This window comes from Somniosus microcephalus, chromosome 4 (genome assembly GCF_052327205.1).
Source record: "Somniosus microcephalus isolate GS21.2 chromosome 4, FLI_Smic_1.0, whole genome shotgun sequence".
Taxonomy (NCBI): domain Eukaryota; kingdom Metazoa; phylum Chordata; class Chondrichthyes; order Squaliformes; family Somniosidae; genus Somniosus; species Somniosus microcephalus.
This window is the reverse complement of record NC_140990.1, coordinates 29,451,648-29,474,118: the sequence shown is the minus strand read 5'-3', so window position 1 is coordinate 29,474,118 and position 22,471 is coordinate 29,451,648. Positions and strand designations below refer to the sequence as shown.

Here is a 22,471-nt window from a genome sequence, read left to right as displayed (position 1 = left end):
GTTAGCCTAACATCTGTGGTTGGTAAAATGTTGGAGTCCATTATTAAGGAAGCAGTAACAGGACATTTGGATGAGCATAATTTAATCGGACAGAGTCAGCATGGTTTTATGAAGGGGAAGTCATATTTGACAAATTTGCTCGAATTCTTTGAGGACGTAACAAACAGGGTGGATAAAGGGGACCCAGTGGATGTGGTGTATTTGGACTTCCAAAAGGCATTTGACAAGGTGCCACACAAAAGATTACTGCACAAGATAAAAAATCATGGGATTGGGGGCAATATACTGGCATGGGTGGAAGATTGGCTATCTAACAGAAAACAGAGAGTTGGGATAAATGGTTCATTCTCGGGTTGGCAATCAGTAACTAGTGGTGTTCCGCAAGGGTCAGTGCTGGGACCCCAACTCTTTACAATCCATATTAACGATTTGGAGGAAGGGACCGAGTGCAACGTATCCAAGTTTGTCGATGATACAAAGATGGGAGGGAAAGCAGTGAGTGAGGAGGACATAAAAAACCTGCAAAAGGACATAGACAGGCTAAGTGAGTGGGCAAAAATTTGGCAAATGGAATATAATTTTGGAAAGTGTGAGATTATGCACTTTGGCAGAAAAAATCAAAGAGCGAGTTATTATCTAAATGGAGAGAAACTGCAAAGTGCTACGGTACAAAGGGATCTGGGGGTCCTGGTGCATGAAACACAGAAGGTTAGTATGCAGGTACAGCAGGTGATCAGGAAGGCCAATGGAATCTTGGCTTTTATTGCAAGGGGGTTGGAGTATAAAAACAGGGAATTCCACACCTGGAATACTGCGTACAGTTTTGGTTTCCATATTTAAGAAAAGATATACTTGCTCTCGAGGCAGTTCAGAGAAGGTTCACTTGGTTGATTCTGGAGATGAGGGGGATGATGTATGAGGAAAGGTTGAGTAGGTTGGGCCTCTACTCATTGGAATTCAGAAGAATGAGAGGTGATCTTATCGAAACATATAAGATTGTGAGGGGGCTTGATCGGGTGGATGCGGGGAGGATGTTTCCACTGATGGGTGAGACTAGAACTAGGGGGCATAATCTTAGAATAAGGGGCTGCCCTTTCAAAACTGAGATGAGGAGAAACTTCTTCACTCAGATGGTAGTAAATCTATGGAATTTGCTACCTCAGAGAGCTGTGGAAGCTGCGACATTAAATAAATTTAAATCGGAGATAGACATTTTCCCAGCTGATAAGGGAATAAGGGGTTACGGGGAGAGGGCAGGGAAGTGGACGTGAGTCTAAGTTCGGATCAGCCATGATCCTATTGAATGGCGGAGCAGGCCCGAGAGGCCGTATGGCCTACTCCTGCTCCTACTTCTTATGTTCTTATTAAATCACTGAAATTGGCTCTCTTCCAGCTGGGTATTTTCACCGTTGATTTTTCTTTCTCCCTTTCCTTAACTGCTTTAAACCTAATGATATTGTGATCACTGTTAACCAGATCCCTCCTGCCCCAGAACCGATGAGAGACCCTTTAAATGTTCTGACTGTGCAAAGAGGTTTCAGAGTTCATCCAACCTGCTGAGTCACCAGCGAGTTCACACAGATTCTCAAAGACAGGTAGAGGTTTTAGAAAGGCTGGCAGCACTAAAAGTTTGCAGCCATCTCAGAGTAGTGTCCCTTTAATTACAATCTCACAGAACAAGAAGAATCGCTGTCCCTTTAACTACCACAAATCCCTGTGTGGAGGAGAGGGGGAGATACAGTCTGTCCCAGTAACTGTCGCAGAACAGAATTAGCAACCCTGTACCATAAGGGCTTGACCCTCCCCCACTCCCTGATTTTCCTCAAGTGTCTCATCCTTAAAATTCTCATCCTTGTTTTCAAATCCCTCCGTGGCCTCGCCCCTCCCTATCTCTGTAATCTCTTCCAGCCCCTACAACCTCCTGAGATGTTTGCGCTTCTCTAATTCCGGCCTCTTGAGCATCCCCGATTTTAATCGCTCCACCATTGGCGGCCGTGCCTTCAGTTGCCTGGGCCCTAAGCTCTGGAATTCCTTCCCTAAACCTCTCCATCTCTCTCCCTCTCTCTCCTTCTTTAAGATGCTCCTTAAAACCGACCTCTTTGACCAAGCTTTTGGTCATCTGCCCGACTATCTCCTTATGTGGCTCGGTGTCAAATTTTGTTTTCTAACGCTCCTGTGAAGAGCCTTGGGACGTTTTACTACATTAAAGGCGCTTTATAAATACAAGTTGTTGTTGTTATTTCCTGAAACTAATAATAAATTCCCCAGAGGGAAAGAAACTTGTCCTTTTACTCCCAAATATTAGAAAGTTTATTCTTCAGAAGCATCCAGGTTTATCTGCTTTTATTGATGAGTTTAAAAAGTCTGTATTAAAACCTGAGCACAGTGTGTTGTGAGACAAAGAGCCTTGTGTCCAATAAGGGGAATAAAGGCCCACAGCCTCCCCTGGCCCCGGGCCCTGAACAAGGGACTGGAGAAACTCGCTGCCCTGTGGATCAATCAGCCGGCGCTAGTCCCACCCCTCGGGCTCCCCGATTGGTTGGATAACCTGCCGCCGGCTCGCTCCTCCAGCCCCGTCCCGCTCGCTCCCTATTGGTCGGAAGCTCCCGTCAATCAGGCCACGGGCCCGGGTCACGTGTCCCTCACCGACTTTACAAAGAAAGCCTTGCGCGGTCGCCGGGTGGAGCTGCAGGTCAGCGGGAGCGGGGTCGGGAGATTAATAAACTGTGGGTAGGCCACACCGCAGGGTTTATAAAGTTGGAGAATGGCCTTAGGCCCGAATGAGTTCCTAGGGCCCGGTCTGTGTTCCGCCGGATGGCAGCGGTGAGGCTTTTACTCGGTGACAGGCCCAGGTTAGGCGCCACCATCTTGGTGGAGGAAAGACACACCTGTTCCCCCTGCAGCACGGCGCATGCGTGGCCATCTTGGTAAAGGAATAGTGAGTGGGCAGGGCTTCAGGGTCCCAGTGACCAGGAGAGACCATCACTGACTCATTGATTTTATTCTCACTCTGCACACAGCGGGTGGAGAACTGAACCCAACCAGAGAAGAGGAAGGGGGAAAACTGGGAGTGGAGGAAAGAAATGTTGGAGATTGTGTGATGGGTTTGGATTTCAGCACAGGGAGGAGCGAGAGCGTGTGGGACGGGGATTTACAGCTTTGGGGGAACAAGAGAGGAAAGAATGTTCCATAGAAACCAGAATTGTCTGCTCTGAATTTCTATCCTGTACTTACAGTGATGACTTTTGTAAACTCCTTTTACAGGTGGAGGGGGGGAGGGGGAAGGGGGGTGGAGGCGGAGGGGCGGGGAGGGGGGTAGTGTGTGGGGGGGGAAAGTGTGGTGTATGTGCCTTTAAGAGCAATTATGGTGTATGTGCCTTTAAGAGCCCCAGGTGTGCGTAATGCCGGTAATTGCCAGTTGGGCTATATAAGCCTGTGTATTGTGTATATCCTTTAGAAACCCCCCCCAGACTTGCTTAGTAAATACCTATGAACCAACTCCTGTCTTCAGTGTCTTTATCTACACACGGACACTACAGAAAGGGTGGGTGGGAAGGGGGTGGGGGAAGGGAGAAAGGGAGGGAGGGAGAAAGGGAGGGGTGAGAAAAGGAGGGGGGGAGCCAGCAGACCCTCTCCCCTCTGCCGGCGATGGCTCAGCAGAGCTCCGTGCCACCCCATGCACTGACATGGCCCAGCCGAGCGCAGCGCCCCGGTCAGCCCGAGCCCCGCCCTCCCGAGCCCCGCCCCACGCCCTCCCGAGCCCCTGCTTCAAGACCGCCGATTGCGGCTAGGCCTGCGCTGGAGCCAAGCCGCGGGAACGGGCATGACCAGGCTTGAGGCTGTGCGAGATGCCGGGCGCGGTTGCCGGGGTAACCCTTCCCCCCCTTCCTGCTCTCCCGAGCACCGGCCTCCCGAGCCCCTGCCCTCCTGAGCACCGGCCCCCCCGCCCGAGCCACAGGGGGGAAGGAGAGAGAGAGCCGCTGCTCCTCCGGTCGATGTGTTGCGGGCCGACCCCTGATGAGCGCCCGATCAGCTGAGCCCGAGCCCCGCAGTGACCGCAACTTACTTCCCGCTAGGCTCCCTCCCGCCCCGCCAGCCTTTACCAAAATGGCGGCGATGGCTACGCTTGGCCCAGTCCTGCACCGCCAGCCTTTACAAAGATGGCAGCGATCGTGGGGCGGGCCCAGCAGGAGGGGCGGTGCCTAGCTCGGGCGTGGCTGGGCAACAGAGACCCAGGCTTCCAGGCCTGCAAAAACGGTAAAAGGTAGGAAAATTATAGAGGTTAGAGAAAATATTTACAAATTAATTAACTTTTTTAAAAAACAATTTTTTTTTTGCTGGAAATCTAGATTTGAAAAGAAAGATGCAGAAAGTGGGGAAAAAAAATAAACTTACGAATCAAGATGGCTGACACTCACCTCAGTTCAGAATGATAAGGCCCGCCCACACACGCACTGATTGGTCAACCGTCAGGTCACTGAACTGTAGGATTGGTCAATCGTCACGTCACTCAACTCTAGGATGGCCCGCCTGCACACGCAATGAACCCGCCCCCACTCGATGCGAATGAGCGGATAATGAGCGGTATTTTGAACGTTTTTTGGATACCGTCGGCACAATTTTTGTCCGACCAAAAAGTAAATATGCCTATGAGAGTCCCCTAATGATAAGCTTTCTTTTGATATAACATATGTGTAGGTACGCTCTATAGCTTTTGATTGTATAGCCGGACAGAGAGACAGAGAGACATCCTGTGACGGTGCCAGTCAGTTCTTTTTCTAGCCTCTAGATGGCACCTTCACTTGTTTGGCTCTAGCCCTTTGTTAATTGTTCCTAGCTTCCTGTGTTAATTCTTAACGGCCTGTTGGCTGTTCATGGGTTGCACCTGGTTTTCTTGGTCTATAAGTTCTGTGGTTGCTTCATTCCTTGCTCAGTCCTAACCAGGAACTAGCCTTTGCTCTGTGGCTCCTGGCTTTGATTAGCTGGGAGCCATGGTTCTCTCGAGCTCTGTATTTAAGATGTATCTCGAGTTTTGTATTTAAGATGTATCTCGAGCTTTGTATTTAAGATGTATTCTCGAGCTCTGTATTTAAGATGTAACTAACTCTGTTTTTGTTGTTCTTAGTCTTGATAAGGTGCTGGCTGGACTAGCGTGTTGCCATGCTGGCGCTTGTCTTGAGCTTTGTTTTGAGAAGCCTGTTACCCCTGCGGCAGCCCCTCGTGATAGCTTGTCTGGAGTCTCGTCTCGGCAAGCTGGTTGCGCTTGTGGTAAGCTTATCCCAGCTCAGTATGGACAAGTATGTTGCCTCATGGAAGCTGTCCTGAGTTCCTATTCTTGACTAGCCATTTTGTAACTTGTCTTGAGTTTTATGTATATTGTTCTTGTCTCGAGTTCTATGTATGATGTGGGGTTCCTGTCTTGAGTTCTTACGTATGCTGTTGTGTTCCTAGTATGAATCTAGTTAAGTAATGAATAAAGTATTGTTCCTTAAGATTGTATACCTGCCTTTAGCCTGGTTTTCTGCACTTGGGTCCAGAACCTACCTTACCCGGAGATCACGGCCTCGTGGCTCCCTAACCCTGACACATACTGTTTTATATATATAGACTAGCTGGGGGGGTCCCGGGCTGTTTTGGGCCGGGCGGTTTAAATCGAGTCCCAGGCTTTGGGGCCTGTCTGTCTGTCCCTGTGTGAATCTGCTGCCGGGCAACATTTTAAATCGAGTCCCAGGCTTTGGGGCCTGTCTGTGTCCCTCTGTGAATCTGCTGCCAGGCAACATTTCTACCTTTTAATAGCTTCAAAGATGAAAGTGAAAGTACTTATAAAAGGTTTTTGGTAAATGTGATGTTATTTTTAAAAGAGATACTAACTTTTTCGAAGCTGGATTAGCAGATTTTGAGCTGGAAGTAAATGGGGTTGTTAGCTTGAGGTAATGGCTGCCAGATCCCTGAGATGAAAACGATTAGTCCCGCCCACAGACGCAGTGATTGGCCAGCCATCAGGTGACTGAACTGTAGGATTGGTCAATCGTGACGGCACAGGATTGGTCGACCTTGACGTCAGTCAATCAATGCTAATTAGCAGATAATGAGTTTAATTTTGAAGGTTTTTTGCATAACGCGCGAACAATTTTAGTCCGACCGAAAAGTAAATATGCTTATGACGGTTCTGGAATCGTAAGCTTTCTTTCGATGTAACACACGTGCAGGTACGCTCCATAACTTTTGAGTTTATTCAATACAGACAGACGGAATGACAGACAGACAGAAGTATCCTTTTATATATATAATAGATAGATGAGGTTAATAACCCCTATACCTGGGCTGGAGCTTAATATTCTGGATATGTGTCAAATAAATCAGCTTTGTTTTCAATGCATTTTTGTCTTCCCACCTGAGTGTTTAGCATCACCTGGCTGGAGCTCAGAAAGGACAATCTGGGGGGAGGATTGTACGGCGGGAGCAGAACTTCAGCCTGGACACAGTCCTTCAGGGCCAAACTGAGAGGGGCAAACGGCACTTTGGCCTTTCTCGTCTCTCTTCACTGACAGCAAAGTCCCCGTGAGAGTTAATCTTGAGGCCTGTAAGAAATGTGTCCCAGCCGCTCCCATCCATGGTTCAGAGCTCCTAGACATGGAGCAGAAGGCTCCTTTAAAACTGTGTTTAGAGTCAGGAAGAACGGCGAATGCTGGAACTGTGCTGTCAAATCAGAGATTGGGGTCAAACTGCGATCAGTTCCTGACTGAAAGTGAAACATATGAGCGCCTCATGACTCTTCGGCTCACCCTAGCCCAGAACCAGTGTGCTACGGTCATCAGTGCGTACGCCCCAACACTGACACCCTAGCCCAGAACCAGTGTGCTTCGGTCATCAGTGCGTACACCCCAACACTGACACCCTAGCCCAGAACCAGTGTGCTTCGTTCATCAGTGCGTACACCCCAACACTGACACCCTAGCCCAGAACCAGTGTGCTACGTTCATCAGTGCGTACACCCCAACACTGACACCCTAGCCCAGAACCAGTGTGCTACGGTCATCAGTGCGTACACCCCAACACTGACACCCTAGCACAGAACCAGTGTGCTACGGTCATCAGTGCGTACACCCCAACACTGACACCCTAGCCCAGAACCAGTGTGCTACGTTCATCAGTGCGTACACCCCAACACTGACACCCTAGCCCGGAACCAGTGTGCTACGGTCATCAGTGGGTACACCCCAACACTGACACCCTAGCCCGGAACCAGTGTGCTACGGTCATCAGTGCGTACGCCCCAACACTGACACCCTAGCCCGGAACCAGTGTGCTACGGTCATCAGCGCATACGCCCCAACACTGAAACCCTAGCCCGGAACCAGTGTGCTTCGGTCATCAGTGTGTACACCCCAACACTGACACCCTAGCCCGGAACCAGTGTGCTTCGGTCATCAGTGCGTACGCCCCAACACTGACACCCTAGCCCGGAACCAGTGTGCTACGGTCATCAGCGCATACGCCCCAACACTGAAACCCTAGCCCGGAACCAGTGTGCTACGGTCATCAGTGCGTACACCCCAACACTGACACCCTAGCCCGGAACTAGTGTGCTACGGTCATCAGTGCGTACACCCCAACACTGACACCCTAGCCCGGAACCAGTGTGCTACGGTCATCAGTGCGTACACCCCAACACTGACACCCTAGCCCGGAACCAGTGTGCTACGGTCATCAGTGCGTACACCCCAACACTGACACCCTAGCCCAGAACCACTGTGCTACGGTCATCAGTGCGTACACCCCAACACTGACACCCTAGCTCGGAACCAGTGTGCTACGGTCATCAGTGCGTACGCCCCAACACTGACACCCTTGCCCAGAACCACTGTGTTTTGGTCATCAGTGCGTACACCCCAACACTGACACCCTAGCCCGGATCCAGTGTGCTTCGGTCATCAGTGCGTACACCCCAACACTGGCACCCTAGCCCGGAACCAGTGTACTACGGTCATCAGTGCGTACACCCCAACACTGACACCCTAGCCCAGAACCAGTGTGCTTCGGTCATCATTGCGTACACCCCAACACTGACACCGTAGCCCGGAACCACTGTGCTTCGGTCATCAGTGCGTACACCCCAACACTGACACCCTAGCCCAGAACCAGTGTGCTACGGTCATCAGTGCGTACACCCCAACACTGACACCCTAGCCCAGAACCAGTGTGCTACGGTCATCAGTGCGTACACCCCAACACTGAAACCCTAGCCCGGAACCAGTGTGCTTCGGTCATCAGTGCGTACACCCCAACACTGACACCCTAGCCCGGAACTAGTGTGCTACGGTCATCAGTGTGTACACCCCAACACTGACACCCTAGCCCAGAACCAGTGTGCTACGGTCATCAGTGCGTACACCCCAACACTGACACCCTAGCCCGGAACTAGTGTGCTACGGTCATCAGTGTGTACACCCCAACACTGACACCCTAGCCCAGAACCACTGTGCTACGGTCATCAGTGCGTACACCCCAACACTGACACCCTAGCCCGGAACCAGTGTGCTACGGTCATCAGTGCGTACACCCCAACACTGACACCCTAGCCCAGAACCAGTGTGCTATGGTCATCAGTGTGTACACCCCAACACTGACACCCTAGCCCAGAACCAGTGTGCTTCGGTCATCAGTGTGTACACCCCAACACTGACACCCTAGCCCAGAACCAGTGTGCTATGGTCATCAGTGTGTACACCCCAACACTGACACCCTAGCCCAGAACCAGTGTGCTTCGGTCATCAGTGTGTACACCCCAACACTGACACCCTAGCCCGGAACCAGTGTGCTACGGTCATCAGTGCGTACACCCCAACACTGACACCCTAGCCCGGAACCAGTGTGCTACGGTCATCAGTGTGTACACCCCAACACTGACACCCTAGCCCAGAACCAGTGTGCTATGGTCATCAGTGTGTACACCCCAACACTGACACCCTAGCCCCGAACCAGTGTGCTTCGGTCATCAGTGTGTACACCCCAACACTGACACCCTAGCCCGGAACCAGTGTGCTACGGTCATCAGTGCGTACACCCCAACACTGACACCCTAGCCCGGAACCACTGTGCTACGGTCATCAGTGCGTACACCCCAACACTGACACCCTAGCCCGGAACCACTGTGCTACGGTCATCAGTGTGTACACCCCAACACTGACACCCTAGCCCAGAACCACTGTGCTACGGTCATCAGTGTGTACACCCCAACACTGACACCCTAGCCCGGAACCAGTGTGCTACGGTCATCAGTGCGTACACCCCAACACTGACACCCTAGCCCGGAACCAGTGTGCTACGGTCATCAGTGCGTACACCCCAACACTGACACCGTAGCCCAGAACCAGTGTGCTTCGGTCATCATTGCGTACACCCCAACACTGACACCCTAGCCCAGAACCAGTGTGCTTCGGTCATCATTGCGTACACCCCAACACTGACACCCTAGCCCGGAACCAGTGTGCTTCGGTCATCATTGCGTACACCCCAACACTGGCACCCTAGCCCGGAACCAGTGTGCTACGGTCATCAGTGCGTACACCCCAACACTGACACCCTAGCCCGGAACCAGTGTGCTACGGTCATCAGTGCGTACACCCCAACACTGACACCCTAGCCCAGAACCAGTGTGCTTCGGTCATCAGTGTGTACACCCCAACACTGACACCCTAGCCCAGAACCAGTGTGCTATGGTCATCAATGCGTACACCCCAACACTGACACCCTAGCCCAGAACCAGTGTGCTACGGTCATCAGTGCGTACACCCCAACACTGACACCCTAGCCCAGAACCAGTGTGCTACGGTCATCAGTGCGTACGCCCCAACACTGACACCCTAGCCCAGAACCAGTGTGCTACGGTCATCAGTGTGTACACCCCAACACTGAAACCCTAGCCCGGAACCAGTGTGCTTTGGTCATCAGTGCGTACACCCCAACACTGACACCCTAGCCCGGAACCAGTGTGCTACGGTCATCAATGTGTACACCCCAACACTGACACCCTAGCCCGGAACCAGTGTGCTTTGGTCATCAGTGCGTACACCCCAACACTGACACCCTAGCCCGGAACCAGTGTGCTTCGGTCATCAGTGCGTACACCCCAACACTGACACCCTAGCCCGGAACCAGTGTGCTACGGTCATCAGTGCGTACGCCCCAACACTGACACCCTAGCCCGGAACCAGTGTGCTTCGGTCATCAGTGCGTACACCCCAACACTGACACCCTAGCCCAGAACCAGTGTGCTTCGGTCATCATTGCGTACACCCCAACACTGACACCCTAGCCCAGAACCAGTGTGCTTCGGTCATCAGTGCGTACACCCCAACACTGACACCCTAGCCCGGAACCAGTGTGCTACGGTCATCATTGCGTACACCCCAACACTGACACCCTAGCCCAGAACCAGTGTGCTTCGGTCATCAGTGCGTACACCCCAACACTGACACCCTAGCCAGGAACCAGTGTGCTTCGGTCATCAGTGCGTACACCCCAACACTGACACCCTAGCCCAGAACCAGTGTGCTACGGTCATCAGTGCGTACGCCCCAACACTGACACCCTAGCCCAGAACCAGTGTGCTACGGTCATCAGTGTGTACACCCCAACACTGACACCCTAGCCCGGAACCAGTGTGCTACGGTCATCAGTGTGTACACCCCAACACTGACACCCTAGCCCGGAACCAGTGTGCTTCGGTCATCAGTGCGTACACCCCAACACTGACACCCTAGCCCGGAACCAGTGTGCTACGGTCATCATTGCGTACACCCCAACACTGACACCCTAGCCCAGAACCAGTGTGCTTCGGTCATCAGTGCGTACACCCCAACACTGACACCCTAGCCAGGAACCAGTGTGCTTCGGTCATCAGTGCGTACACCCCAACACTGACACCCTAGCCCGGAACCAGTGTGCTACGGTCATCAGTGCTACACCCCAACACTGACACCCTAGCCCAGAACCAGTGTGCTACGGTCATCAGTGCGTACACCCCAACACTGACACCCTAGCCCAGAACCAGTGTGCTACGGTCATCAGTGTGTACACCCCAACACTGACACCCTAGCCCGGAACCAGTGTGCTACGGTCATCAGTGTGTACACCCCAACACTGACACCCTAGCCCGGACCAGTGTGCTTCGGTCATCAGTGCGTACACCCCAACACTGACACCCTAGCCCGGAACCAGTGTGCTACGGTCATCATTGCGTACACCCCAACACTGACACCCTAGCCCAGAACCAGTGTGCTTCGGTCATCAGTGCGTACACCCCAACACTGACACCCTAGCCCGGAACCAGTGTGCTTCGGTCATCAGTGCGTACACCCCAACACTGACACCCTAGCCCGGAACCAGTGTGCTACGGTCATCATTGCGTACACCCCAACACTGACACCCTAGCCCAGAACCAGTGTGCTTCGGTCATCAGTGCGTACACCCCAACACTGACACCCTAGCCAGGAACCAGTGTGCTTCGGTCATCAGTGCGTACACCCCAACACTGACACCCTAGCCCAGAACCAGTGTGCTACGGTCATCAGTGCGTACACCCGAACACTGACACCCTAGCCCAGAACCAGTGTGCTACGGTCATCAGTGCGTACGCCCCAACACTGACACCCTAGCCCAGAACCAGTGTGCTACGGTCATCAGTGTGTACACCCCAACACTGACACCCTAGCCCGGAACCAGTGTGCTACGGTCATCAGTGTGTACACCCCAACACTGACACCCTAGCCCGGAACCAGTGTGCTTCGGTCATCAGTGCGTACACCCCAACACTGACACCCTAGCCCAGAACCAGTGTGCTACGGTCATCAGTGTGTACACCCCAACACTGACACCCTAGCCCGGAACCAGTGTGCTACGGTCATCAGTGTGTACACCCCAACACTGACACCCTAGCCCAGAACCAGTGTGCTGCGGTCATCAGTGCGTACACCCCATCACTGACACCCTAGCCCGGAACCAGTGTGCTACGGTCATCAGTGCGTACACCCCAACACTGACACCCTAGCCCGGAACCAGTGTGCTACGGTCATCAGTGCGTACACCCCAACACTGACACCCTAGCCCGGAACCAGTGTGCTACGGTCATCAGTGCGTACACCCCAACACTGACACCCTAGCCCGGAACCAGTGTGCTACGGTCATCAGTGCGTACACCCCAACACTGACACCCTAGCCCGGAACCAGTGTGCTACGGTCATCAGTGCGTACACCCCAACACTGACACCCTAGCCCGGAACCAGTGTGCTACGGTCATCAGTGCGTACGCCCCAACACTGACACCCTAGCCCAGAACCAGTGTGCTACGGTCATCAGTGCGTACGCCCCAACACTGACACCCTAGCCCGGAACCAGTGTGCTACGGTCATCAGTGCGTACACCCCAACACTGACACCCTAGCCCGGAACCAGTGTGCTACGGTCATCAGTGCGTACACCCCAACACTGACACCCTAGCCCAGAACCAGTGTGCTACGGTCATCAGTGCGTACACCCCAACACTGACACCCTAGCCCAGAACCAGTGTGCTACGGTCATCAGTGCGTACACCCCAACACTGACACCCTAGCCCAGAACCAGTGTGCTACGGTCATCAGTGTGCACACCCCAACACTGACACCCTAGCCCAGAACCAGTGTGCTACGGTCATCAGTGCGTACACCCCAACACTGGCACCCTAGCCCGGAACCAGTGTGCTACGGTCATCAGTGTGTACACCCCAACACTGACACCCTAGCCCAGAACCAGTGTGCTACGGTCATCAGTGCGTACACCCCAACACTGACACCCTAGCCCGGAACCAGTGTGCTACGGTCATCAGTGCGTACACCCCAACACTGACACCCTAGCCCGGAACCAGTGTGCTACGGTCATCAGTGCGTACACCCCAACACTGACACCCTAGCCCGGAACCAGTGTGCTACGGTCATCAGTGCGTACACCCCAACACTGACACCCTAGCCCGGAACCAGTGTGCTACGGTCATCAGTGCGTACACCCCAACACTGACACCCTAGCCCAGAACCAGTGTGCTACAGTCATCAGTGCGTACACCCCAACACTGACACCCGAGCCCAGAACCAGTGTGCTACGGTCATCAGTGTGTACACCCCAACACTGACACCCTAGCCCAGAACCAGTGTGCTACGGTCATCAGTGTGTACACCCCAACACTGACACCCTAGCCAGGAACCAGTGTGCTACGGTCATCAGTGCGTACACCCCAACACTGACACCCTAGCCCGGAACCAGTGTGCTACGGTCATCAGTGCGTACACCCCAACACTGACACCCTAGCCCAGAACCACTGTGCTACGGTCATCAGTGCGTACACCCCAACACTGACACCCTAGCCCGGAACCAGTGTGCTACGGTCATCAGTGTGTACACCCCAACACTGACACCCTAGCCCAGAACCACTGTGCTACGGTCATGAGTGTGTACACCCCAACACTGACACCCTAGCCCGGAACCAGTGTGCTACGGTCATCAGTGCGTACACCCCAACACTGACACCCTAGCCCAGAACCAGTGTGCTACGGCCATCAGTGCGTACACCCCAACACTGACACCCTAGCCCGGAACCAGTGTGCTACAGTCATCAGTGTGTACACCCCAACACTGGCACCCTAGCCCAGAACCAGTGTGCTTCGGTCATCAGTGCGTACACCCCAACACTGACACCCTAGCCCGGAACCAGTGTGCTACGGTCATCATTGCGTACACCCCAACACTGACACCCTAGCCCGGAACCAGTGTGCTTCGGTCATCAGTGCGTACACCCCAACACTGACACCCTAGCCCGGAACCAGTGTGCTACGGTCATCATTGCGTACACCCCAACACTGACACCCTAGCCCGGAACCAGTGTGCTACGGTCATCAGTGCGTACACCCCAACACTGACACCCTAGCCCAGAACCAGTGTGCTACGGTCATCATTGCGTACACCCCAACACTGACACCCTAGCCCGGAACCAGTGTGCTACGGTCATCAGTGCGTACACCCCAACACTGACACCCTAGCCCGGAACCAGTGTGCTACGGTCATCAGTGCGTACACCCCAACACTGACACCCTAGCCCAGAACCAGTGTGCTTCGGTCATCAGTGCGTACACCCCAACACTGACACCCTAGCCCAGAACCAGTGTGCTACGGTCATCAGTGCGTACACCCCAACACTGACACCCTAGCCCAGAACCAGTGTGCTACGGTCATCAGTGCGTACACCCCAACACTGACACCCTAGCCCAGAACCAGTGTGCTACGGTCATCAGTGTGTACACCCCAACACTGACACCCTAGCCCAGAACCAGTGTGCTACGGTCATCAATGTGTACACCCCAACACTGGCACCCTAGCCCAGAACCAGTGTGCTTCGGTCATCAGTGTGTACACCCCAACACTGACACCCTAGCCCAGAACCAGTGTGCTACGGTCATCAATGTGTACACCCCAACACTGACACCCTAGCCCAGAACCAGTGTGCTACGGTCATCAATGTGTACACCCCAACACTGACACCCTAGCCCAGAACCAGTGTGCTACGGTCATCAGTGCGTACACCCCAACACTGACACCCTAGCCCGGAACCAGTGTGCTACGGTCATCAGTGCGTATACCCCAACACTGACACCCTAGCCCGGAACCAGTGTGCTTCGGTCATCATTGCGTACACCCCAACACTGACACCCTAGCCCAGAACCAGTGTGCTTCGGTCATCAGTGCGTATACCCCAACACTGACACCCTAGCCCGGAACCAGTGTGCTTCGGTCATCATTGCGTACACCCCAACACTGACACCCTAGCCCAGAACCAGTGTGCTACGGTCATCAGTGCGTATACCCCAACACTGACACCCTAGCCCGGAACCAGTGTGCTTCGGTCATCATTGCGTACACCCCAACACTGACACCCTAGCCCAGAACCAGTGTGCTTCGGTCATCAGTGCGTACACCCCAACACTGACACCCTAGCCCGGAACCAGTGTGCTACGGTCATCAGTGCGTACACCCCAACACTGACACCCTAGCCAGGAACCAGTGTGCTTCGGTCATCAGTGCGTACACCCCAACACTAATACCCTAGCCCGGAACCAGTGTGCTACGGTCATCAGTGCGTACGCCCCAACACTGACACCCTAGCCCAGAACCAGTGTGCTACGGTCATCAGTGTGTACACCCCAACACTGACACCCTAGCCCGGAACCAGTGTGCTACGGTCATCAGTGTGTACACCCCAACACTGACACCCTAGCCCAGAACCAGTGTGCTACGGTCATCAGTGCGTACACCCCAACACTGACACCCTAGCCCAGAACCAGTGTGCTACGGTCATCAGTGCGTACACCCCAACACTGACACCCTAGCCAGGAACCAGTGTGCTACGATCATCAGTGCGTACACCCCAACACTGACACCCTAGCCCAGAACCAGTGTGCTTCGGTCATCAGTGCGTACACCCCAACACTGACACCCTAGCCCAGAACCAGTGTGCTACGGTCATCAGTGCGTACACCCCAACACTGACACCCTAGCCCGGAACCAGTGTGCTACGGTCATCAGTGCGTACACCCCAACACTGACACCCTAGCCCAGAACCAGTGTGCTACAGTCATCAGTGCATACACCCCAACACTGACACCCTAGCCCAGAACCAGTGTGCTACGGTCATCAGTGCATACACCCCAACACTGACACCCTAGCCCAGAACCAGTGTGCTTCGGTCATCAGTGCGTACACCCCAACACTGACACCCTAGCCCGGAACCAGTGTGCTACGGTCATCAGTGCGTACACCCCAACACTGACACCCTAGCCCGGAACCAGTGTGCTACAGTCATCAGTGCATACACCCCAACACTGACACCCTAGCCCAGAACCAGTGTGCTACGGTCATCATTGCGTACACCCCAACACTGACACCCTAGCCCGGAACCAGTGTGCTACGGTCATCAGTGCGTACACCCCAACACTGACACCCTAGCCCGGAACCAGTGTGCTACGGTCATCATTGCGTACACCCCATCACTGACACCCTAGCCCAGAACCAGTGTGCTACGGTCATCAGTGCGTACACCCCAACACTGACACCCTAGCCCAGAACCAGTGTGCTACGGTCATCAGTGCGTACACCCCAACACTGACACCCTAGCCCAGAACCAGTGTGCTACGGTCATCAGTGCATACACCCCTACACTGACACCCTAGCCCAGAACAAGTGTGCTACGGTCATCAGTGCGTACACCCCAACACTGACACCCTAGCCCAGAACAAGTGTGCTACGGTCATCAGTGCGTACACCCCAACACTGACACCCTAGCCCAGAACAAGTGTGCTTCGGTCATCAGTGCGTACACCCCAACACTGACACCCTAGCCCAGAACCAGTGTGCTACGGTCATCAGTGCGTACACTCCAACACTGACACCCTAGCCCGGAACCAGTGTGCTACGGTCATCAGTGCGTACACCCCAACACTGACACCCTAGCCCAGAACAAGTGTGCTTCGGTCATCAGTGTGTACACCCCAACACTGACACCCTAGCCCAGAACCAGTGTGCTACGGTCATCAGTGCGTACACCCCAACACTGACACCCTAGCCCGGAACCAGTGTGCTACGGTCATCAGTGCGTACACCCCAACACTGACACCCTAGCCCAGAACCAGTGTGCTTCGGTCATCAGTGCGTACACCCCAACACTGACACCCTAGCCCAGAACCAATGTGCTACGGTCATCAGTGTGTACACCCCAACACTGACACCCTAGCCCAGAACCACTGTGCTACGGTCATCAGTGTGTACACCCCAACACTGACACCCTAGCCCGGAACCAGTGTGCTACGGTCATCAGTGCGTACACCCCAACACTGACACCCTAGCCCGGAACCAGTGTGCTTCGGTCATCAGTGTGTACACCCCAACACTGACACCCTAGCCCGGAACCAGTGTGCTACGGTCATCAGTGCGTACACCCCAACACTGACACCCTAGCCCGGAACCAGTGTGCTACAGTCATCAGTGCGTACACCCCAACACTAATACCCTAGCCCAGAACCAGTGTGCTACGGTCATCAGTGCGTATACCCCAACACTGACACCCTAGCCCAGAACCAGTGTGCTTCGGTCATCAGTGTGTACACCCCAACACTGACACCCTAGCCCAGAACCAGTGTGCTTCGGTCATCAATGTGTACACCCCAACACTGGCACCCTAGCCCAGAACCAGTGTGCTACGGTCATCAGTGTGTACACCCCAACACTGACACCCTAGCCTGGAACCAGTGTGCTACGGTCATCAGTGCGTACACCCCAACACTGACACCCTAGCCTGGAACCAGTGTGCTACGGTCATCAGTGCGTACACCCCAACACTGACACCCTAGCCCAGAACCAGTGTGCTACGGTCATCAATGTGTACACCCCAACACTGGCACCCTAGCCCAGAACCAGTGTGCTTCGGTCATCAGTGCGTACACCCCAACACTGACACCCTAGCCCGGAACCAGTGTGCTACGGTCATCAGTGTGTACACCCCAACACTGACACCCTAGCCCGGAACCAGTGTGCTACGGTCATCAGTGCGTACACCCCAACACTGACACCCTAGCCCGGAACCACTGTGCTACGGTCATCAGTGCGCACACCCCAACACTGACACCCTAGCCCGGAACCAGTGTGCTTCGGTCATCAGTGTGTACACCCCAACACTGACACCCTAGCCCAGAACCAGTGTGCTACGGTCATCAGTGCGTACACCCCAACACTGACACCCTAGCCCGGAACCAGTGTGCTACGGTCATCAGTGCGTACACCCCAACACTGACACCCTAGCCCGGAACCACTGTGCTACGGTCATCAGTGCGCACACCCCAACACTGACACCCTAGCCCAGAACCAGTGTGCTTCGGTCATCAGTGTGTACACCCCAACACTGACACCCTAGCCCGGAACCACTGTGCTACGGTCATCAGTGCGTACACCCCAACACTGACACCCTAGCCCGGAACCAGTGTGCTTCGGTCATCAGTGTGTACACCCCAACACTGACACCCTAGCCCGGAACCAGTGTGCTACGGTCATCAGTGTGTACACCCCAACACTGACACCCTAGCCCAGAACCAGTGTGCTACGGTCATCAGTGCGTACACCCCAACACTGACACCCTAGCCCAGAACCAGTGTGCTTCGGTCATCAGTGCGTACACCCTAACACGGACACCCTAGCCCAGAACCAGTGTGCTACGGTCATCAGTGCGTACACCCCAACACTGACACCCTAGCCCAGAACCAGTGTGCTACGGTCATCAGTGCGTACACCCCAACACTGACACCCTAGCCCGGAACCAGTGTGCTTCGGTCATCAGTGTGTACACCCCAACACTGACACCCTAGCCCGGAAGCAGTGTGCTTCGGTCATCAGTGCGTACGCCCCAACACTGACACCCTAGCCCAGAACCAGTGTGCTACGGTCATCAGTGCGTACACCCCAACACTGACACCCTAGCCCGGAACCAGTGTGCTACGGTCATCAGTGCGTACACCCCAACACTGACACCCTAGCCCAGAACCAGTGTGCTACGGTCATCAGTGCGTACACCCCAACACTGACACCCTAGCCCAGAACCAGTGTGCTTCGGTCATCAGTGTGTACACCCCAACACTGACACCCTAGCCCAGAACCAGTGTGCTATGGTCATCAGTGCGTACACCCCAACACTGACACCCTAGCCCGGAACCAGTGTGCTTCGGTCATCAGTGTGTACACCCCAACACTGACACCCTAGCCCGGAACCAGTGTGCTTCGGTCATCAGTGCGTACGCCCCAACACTGACACCCTAGCCCAGAACCAGTGTGCTACGGTCATCAGTGTGTACACCCCAACACTGACACCCTAGCCCGGAACCAGTGTGCTTCGGTCATCAGTGTGTACACCCCAACACTAACACCCTAGCCCGGAACCAGTGTGCTACAGTCATCAGTGCGTACACCCCAACACCGACACCCTAGCCCAGAACAAGTGTGCTACGGTCATCAGTGCGTACGCCCCAACACTGACACCCTAGCCCGGAACCACTGTGCTACGGTCATCAGTGCGTACACCCCAACACTGACACCCTAGCCCAGAACAAGTGTGCTTCGGTCATCAGTGCGTACACCCCAACACTGACACCCTAGCCCAGAACAAGTGTGCTTCGGTCATCAGTGTGTACACCCCAACACTGACACCCTAGCCCGGAACCAGTGTGCTTCGGTCATCAGTGCGTACACCCCAACACTGACACCCTAGCCCGGAACCAGTGTGCTACGGTCATCAGTGCGTACACCCCAACACTGACACCCTAGCCAGGAACCAGTGTGCTACGGTCATCAGTGCGTACGCCCCAACACTGACACCCTAGCCCAGAACCAGTGTGCTACGGTCATCAGTGCGTACACCCCAACACTGACACCCTAGCCCGGAACCAGTGTGCTTCGGTCATCAGTGCGTACGCCCCAACACTGACACCCTAGCCCGGAACCAGTTTGCTACGGTCATCAGTGCGTACACCCCAACACTGACACCCTAGCCCAGAACCAGTGTGCTACGGTCATCAGTGCGTACACCCCAACACTGACACCCTAGCCCGGAACCAGTGTGCTACGGTCATCAGTGCGTACGCCCCAACACTGACACCCTCGCCCAGAACCAGTGTGCTTCGGTCATCAGTGCGTACACCCCAACACTGGAAGCCACAGATGAGACCAAAGAGGAATTCTACTCCAGCCTCGAACAATCCCTGTCCCGAGTCCCAATGGACGACAAGCTGATCCTCCTTGGCGACTTTAACGTCAGAGTTGCAAAGTACACAGGCCTCTGGGAGGTGTGATCGGCAGAGAGGGGGTAGGGAAAGCCAACTCCAACGGTACCCTCCTCCTGACGAAATGCTTAGAACATGGCCTTGTCATAACCAACACCTTGTTCCGGCAGAGACACAAGTACAAGGCTTCATGGCAGCACCCTCGCTCCAAGCAGTGGCATCTGCTGGACTACGTCATCGTCCGAGTGAGGGACCGCAAGGACGTCCGCATCACTCGCACCATGACAGGAGCTGACGACTGCTGGACAGACCACCGCCTAATCCGTTCTGTCATCTCCATCAATGTAGCCCCAAAACAGCGGCGGCAACAGAAACAATGCCGCAGGAAAATCAATGCTGGAGCACTCAAAGACCCTGCTAAGAAATCCCTATTCAGCCTGCGCCTCACACCCAACCTGATGACTCCCAGTGATTCAGAGACACAGAGTGCCCACAGCATCTGGTCTGCACTCAAGGCCTCCATAATCAAAACCTGTGAAGAGACGCTCGGTCACTCAACCAGGAAACACCAAAACTGGTTTGACAAGAACGAGCAGGAGATCCAGGAGCTAATAAGCCGCAAGCGCAAGGCATTCCTGATCTGGAAACAGCAACACAACTCGAGATTAAGAAAGCAGCTCTACAGATGCCTGAAGGCTGAGGTCCAACAAAAAACTCGCGACCTAAAGAACAGGTGGTGGGTGGAGAAAGCGCAGGAGATCCAGCAGCTAGCCGACAACCACGACATGCGTGGATTCTTTAGCAGTCAAGACCACCTACAGCCCAAGCACCCAATGTCCTACCCCACTGCGGGCCAAGAATGGAGAGGTACTCATCAAGGACAGGGTGCGCAGTCAGTGAATATCATCGGCCTTTGAATGTGGAAGGAGAAATGTTTGTCTGTTCTGTCTGTGGGAAAAGATTTCAAACATCAGTGTGACTGGAAAAGCACCAAGACACACACACCCGAGTGAGAGTGCTCCAGTGCACTGACTGTGGAAAGAGCTTTAACCAGTTACACAGCCTGAAAAAACATCGCACCGTTCACAGCGGGGAGAAACTGTGCACATGTTCTGTGTGTGGCCGAGGCTTCAACTGATCGTCCAACCTGGAGAGACACAAGGACACCCGCACCACAGAGAAACCCTGGAAATGTGGGGACTGTGAGAAGGGATTCAATTACCCATCACAGCTGGAAATTGATCGACGCAGTCACACCGGGGAGAAGCCATTCACCTACTCCACGTGTGGGAAGGGATTCACTCAGTCATCCCACCTGCTGGCACACCAGCGAGTTCACACCGGGGAGAAGCTGTTCACCTGCTCCGTGTGTGGGAAGGGATTCACTCAGCAATCTAGCCTGCGGACACACCAGCGAGTTCACACTGGGGAGAGGCTGTTCACCTGCTCCATGTGTGGGAAGGGATTCACTCAGCAATCTAGCCTGCGGACACACCAGCGAGTTCACACTGGGGAGAGGCTGTTCACCTGCTCCATGTGTGGGAAGGGATTCACTCAGCAATCTAGCCTGCGGACACACCAGCGAGTTCACACTGGGGAGAGGCTGTTCACCTGCTCCGTGTGCGGGAAGGGATTCACTGTCATCCAACCTGCTGGCACACCAGCGAGTTCACACTGGGGAGCGGCCATTCAGCACTCCAGCCTGCGGACACACCAGCGAGTACACACTGGGGAGAGGCCGCTCATCTGCTGCGTGTGTGGGAAGGGAGTAGGCCAATCGGCTCCTCGAGCCTGCTTCGCCATTCAATAAGATCATGGCTGATCCACTCTAGGCCTCAACACCACTTTCCAGCTCTCTCCCCACACCCCTTCATTCCCTTGTAGTTCAAATATCTGTCAATCTCCGCCTTGAATATATTCAATGACTCCGCCTCCACAGCTCTCTGGGGCAGAGAATTCCAAAGATTCACGACCCTTTGAGAGAAGAAATTCCTCCTCATCTCTGTCTTAAATGGGTGACCGCTTAGTCTGAAACTATGCCCCCTAGTTCTTGATACCCCCACCAGGGGAAACATCCTCTCAGCATCCACCCTGTCAATCCCCCTCAGAATCTTATATGTTTCAATAAGATCACCTCTCATTCTTCTAAACTCCAATGAGTATAGGCCCAGCCTGCTCAACCTTTCTTCATACGTCAACCCCTTCATCCCAGGAATCACCCTAGTGAACCTTCTCTGCACTGCCTCCAGGTGCGGTCTCACCAGCGCCCTGTAAAGTTGCATCAAAACTTCTCTACTTCTATACTCCATACCCTTTGCAATAAAGGCCCACATTCCATTAGCCTTCCTAATTACTTGCTGTACCTGCATGCTAACTTTTTGTGTCTCATGTACTAGGACCCCCAGATCCCTTTGTACCGCAGCATTTTGTAGTCTCACTCCATTTAAATAATAATTTGCTTTTTCATTCTTCCTTCCAAAGTGGATAATCTCACATTTTCCCACATTACACTCCATCTGCCAAATGTTTGCCCACTCACTTAACCGATCTATACCCCTTTGCAGACTCGGTGTCCTCCTCACAACTTGCTAACCCGCCTATCTTTGTATCATCAGCAAATCTGGCTAC

The 22,471-nt window shown here is 54.0% G+C and overlaps 1 protein-coding gene across 1 annotated transcript in view; it reads left to right on the top strand.

The window, feature by feature from the left end:
* Positions 1-22,471, top strand: part of LOC147118504 (uncharacterized) — a 44,484-nt gene that overhangs the window by 8,742 nt on the left and 13,271 nt on the right. The window contains exon 2 of the mRNA XM_085983924.1: positions 21,022-21,563. Within this exon, the coding sequence (XP_085840050.1) occupies positions 21,022-21,563 (542 nt within the window). The remainder of the gene's footprint in view (positions 1-21,021; positions 21,564-22,471) is intronic.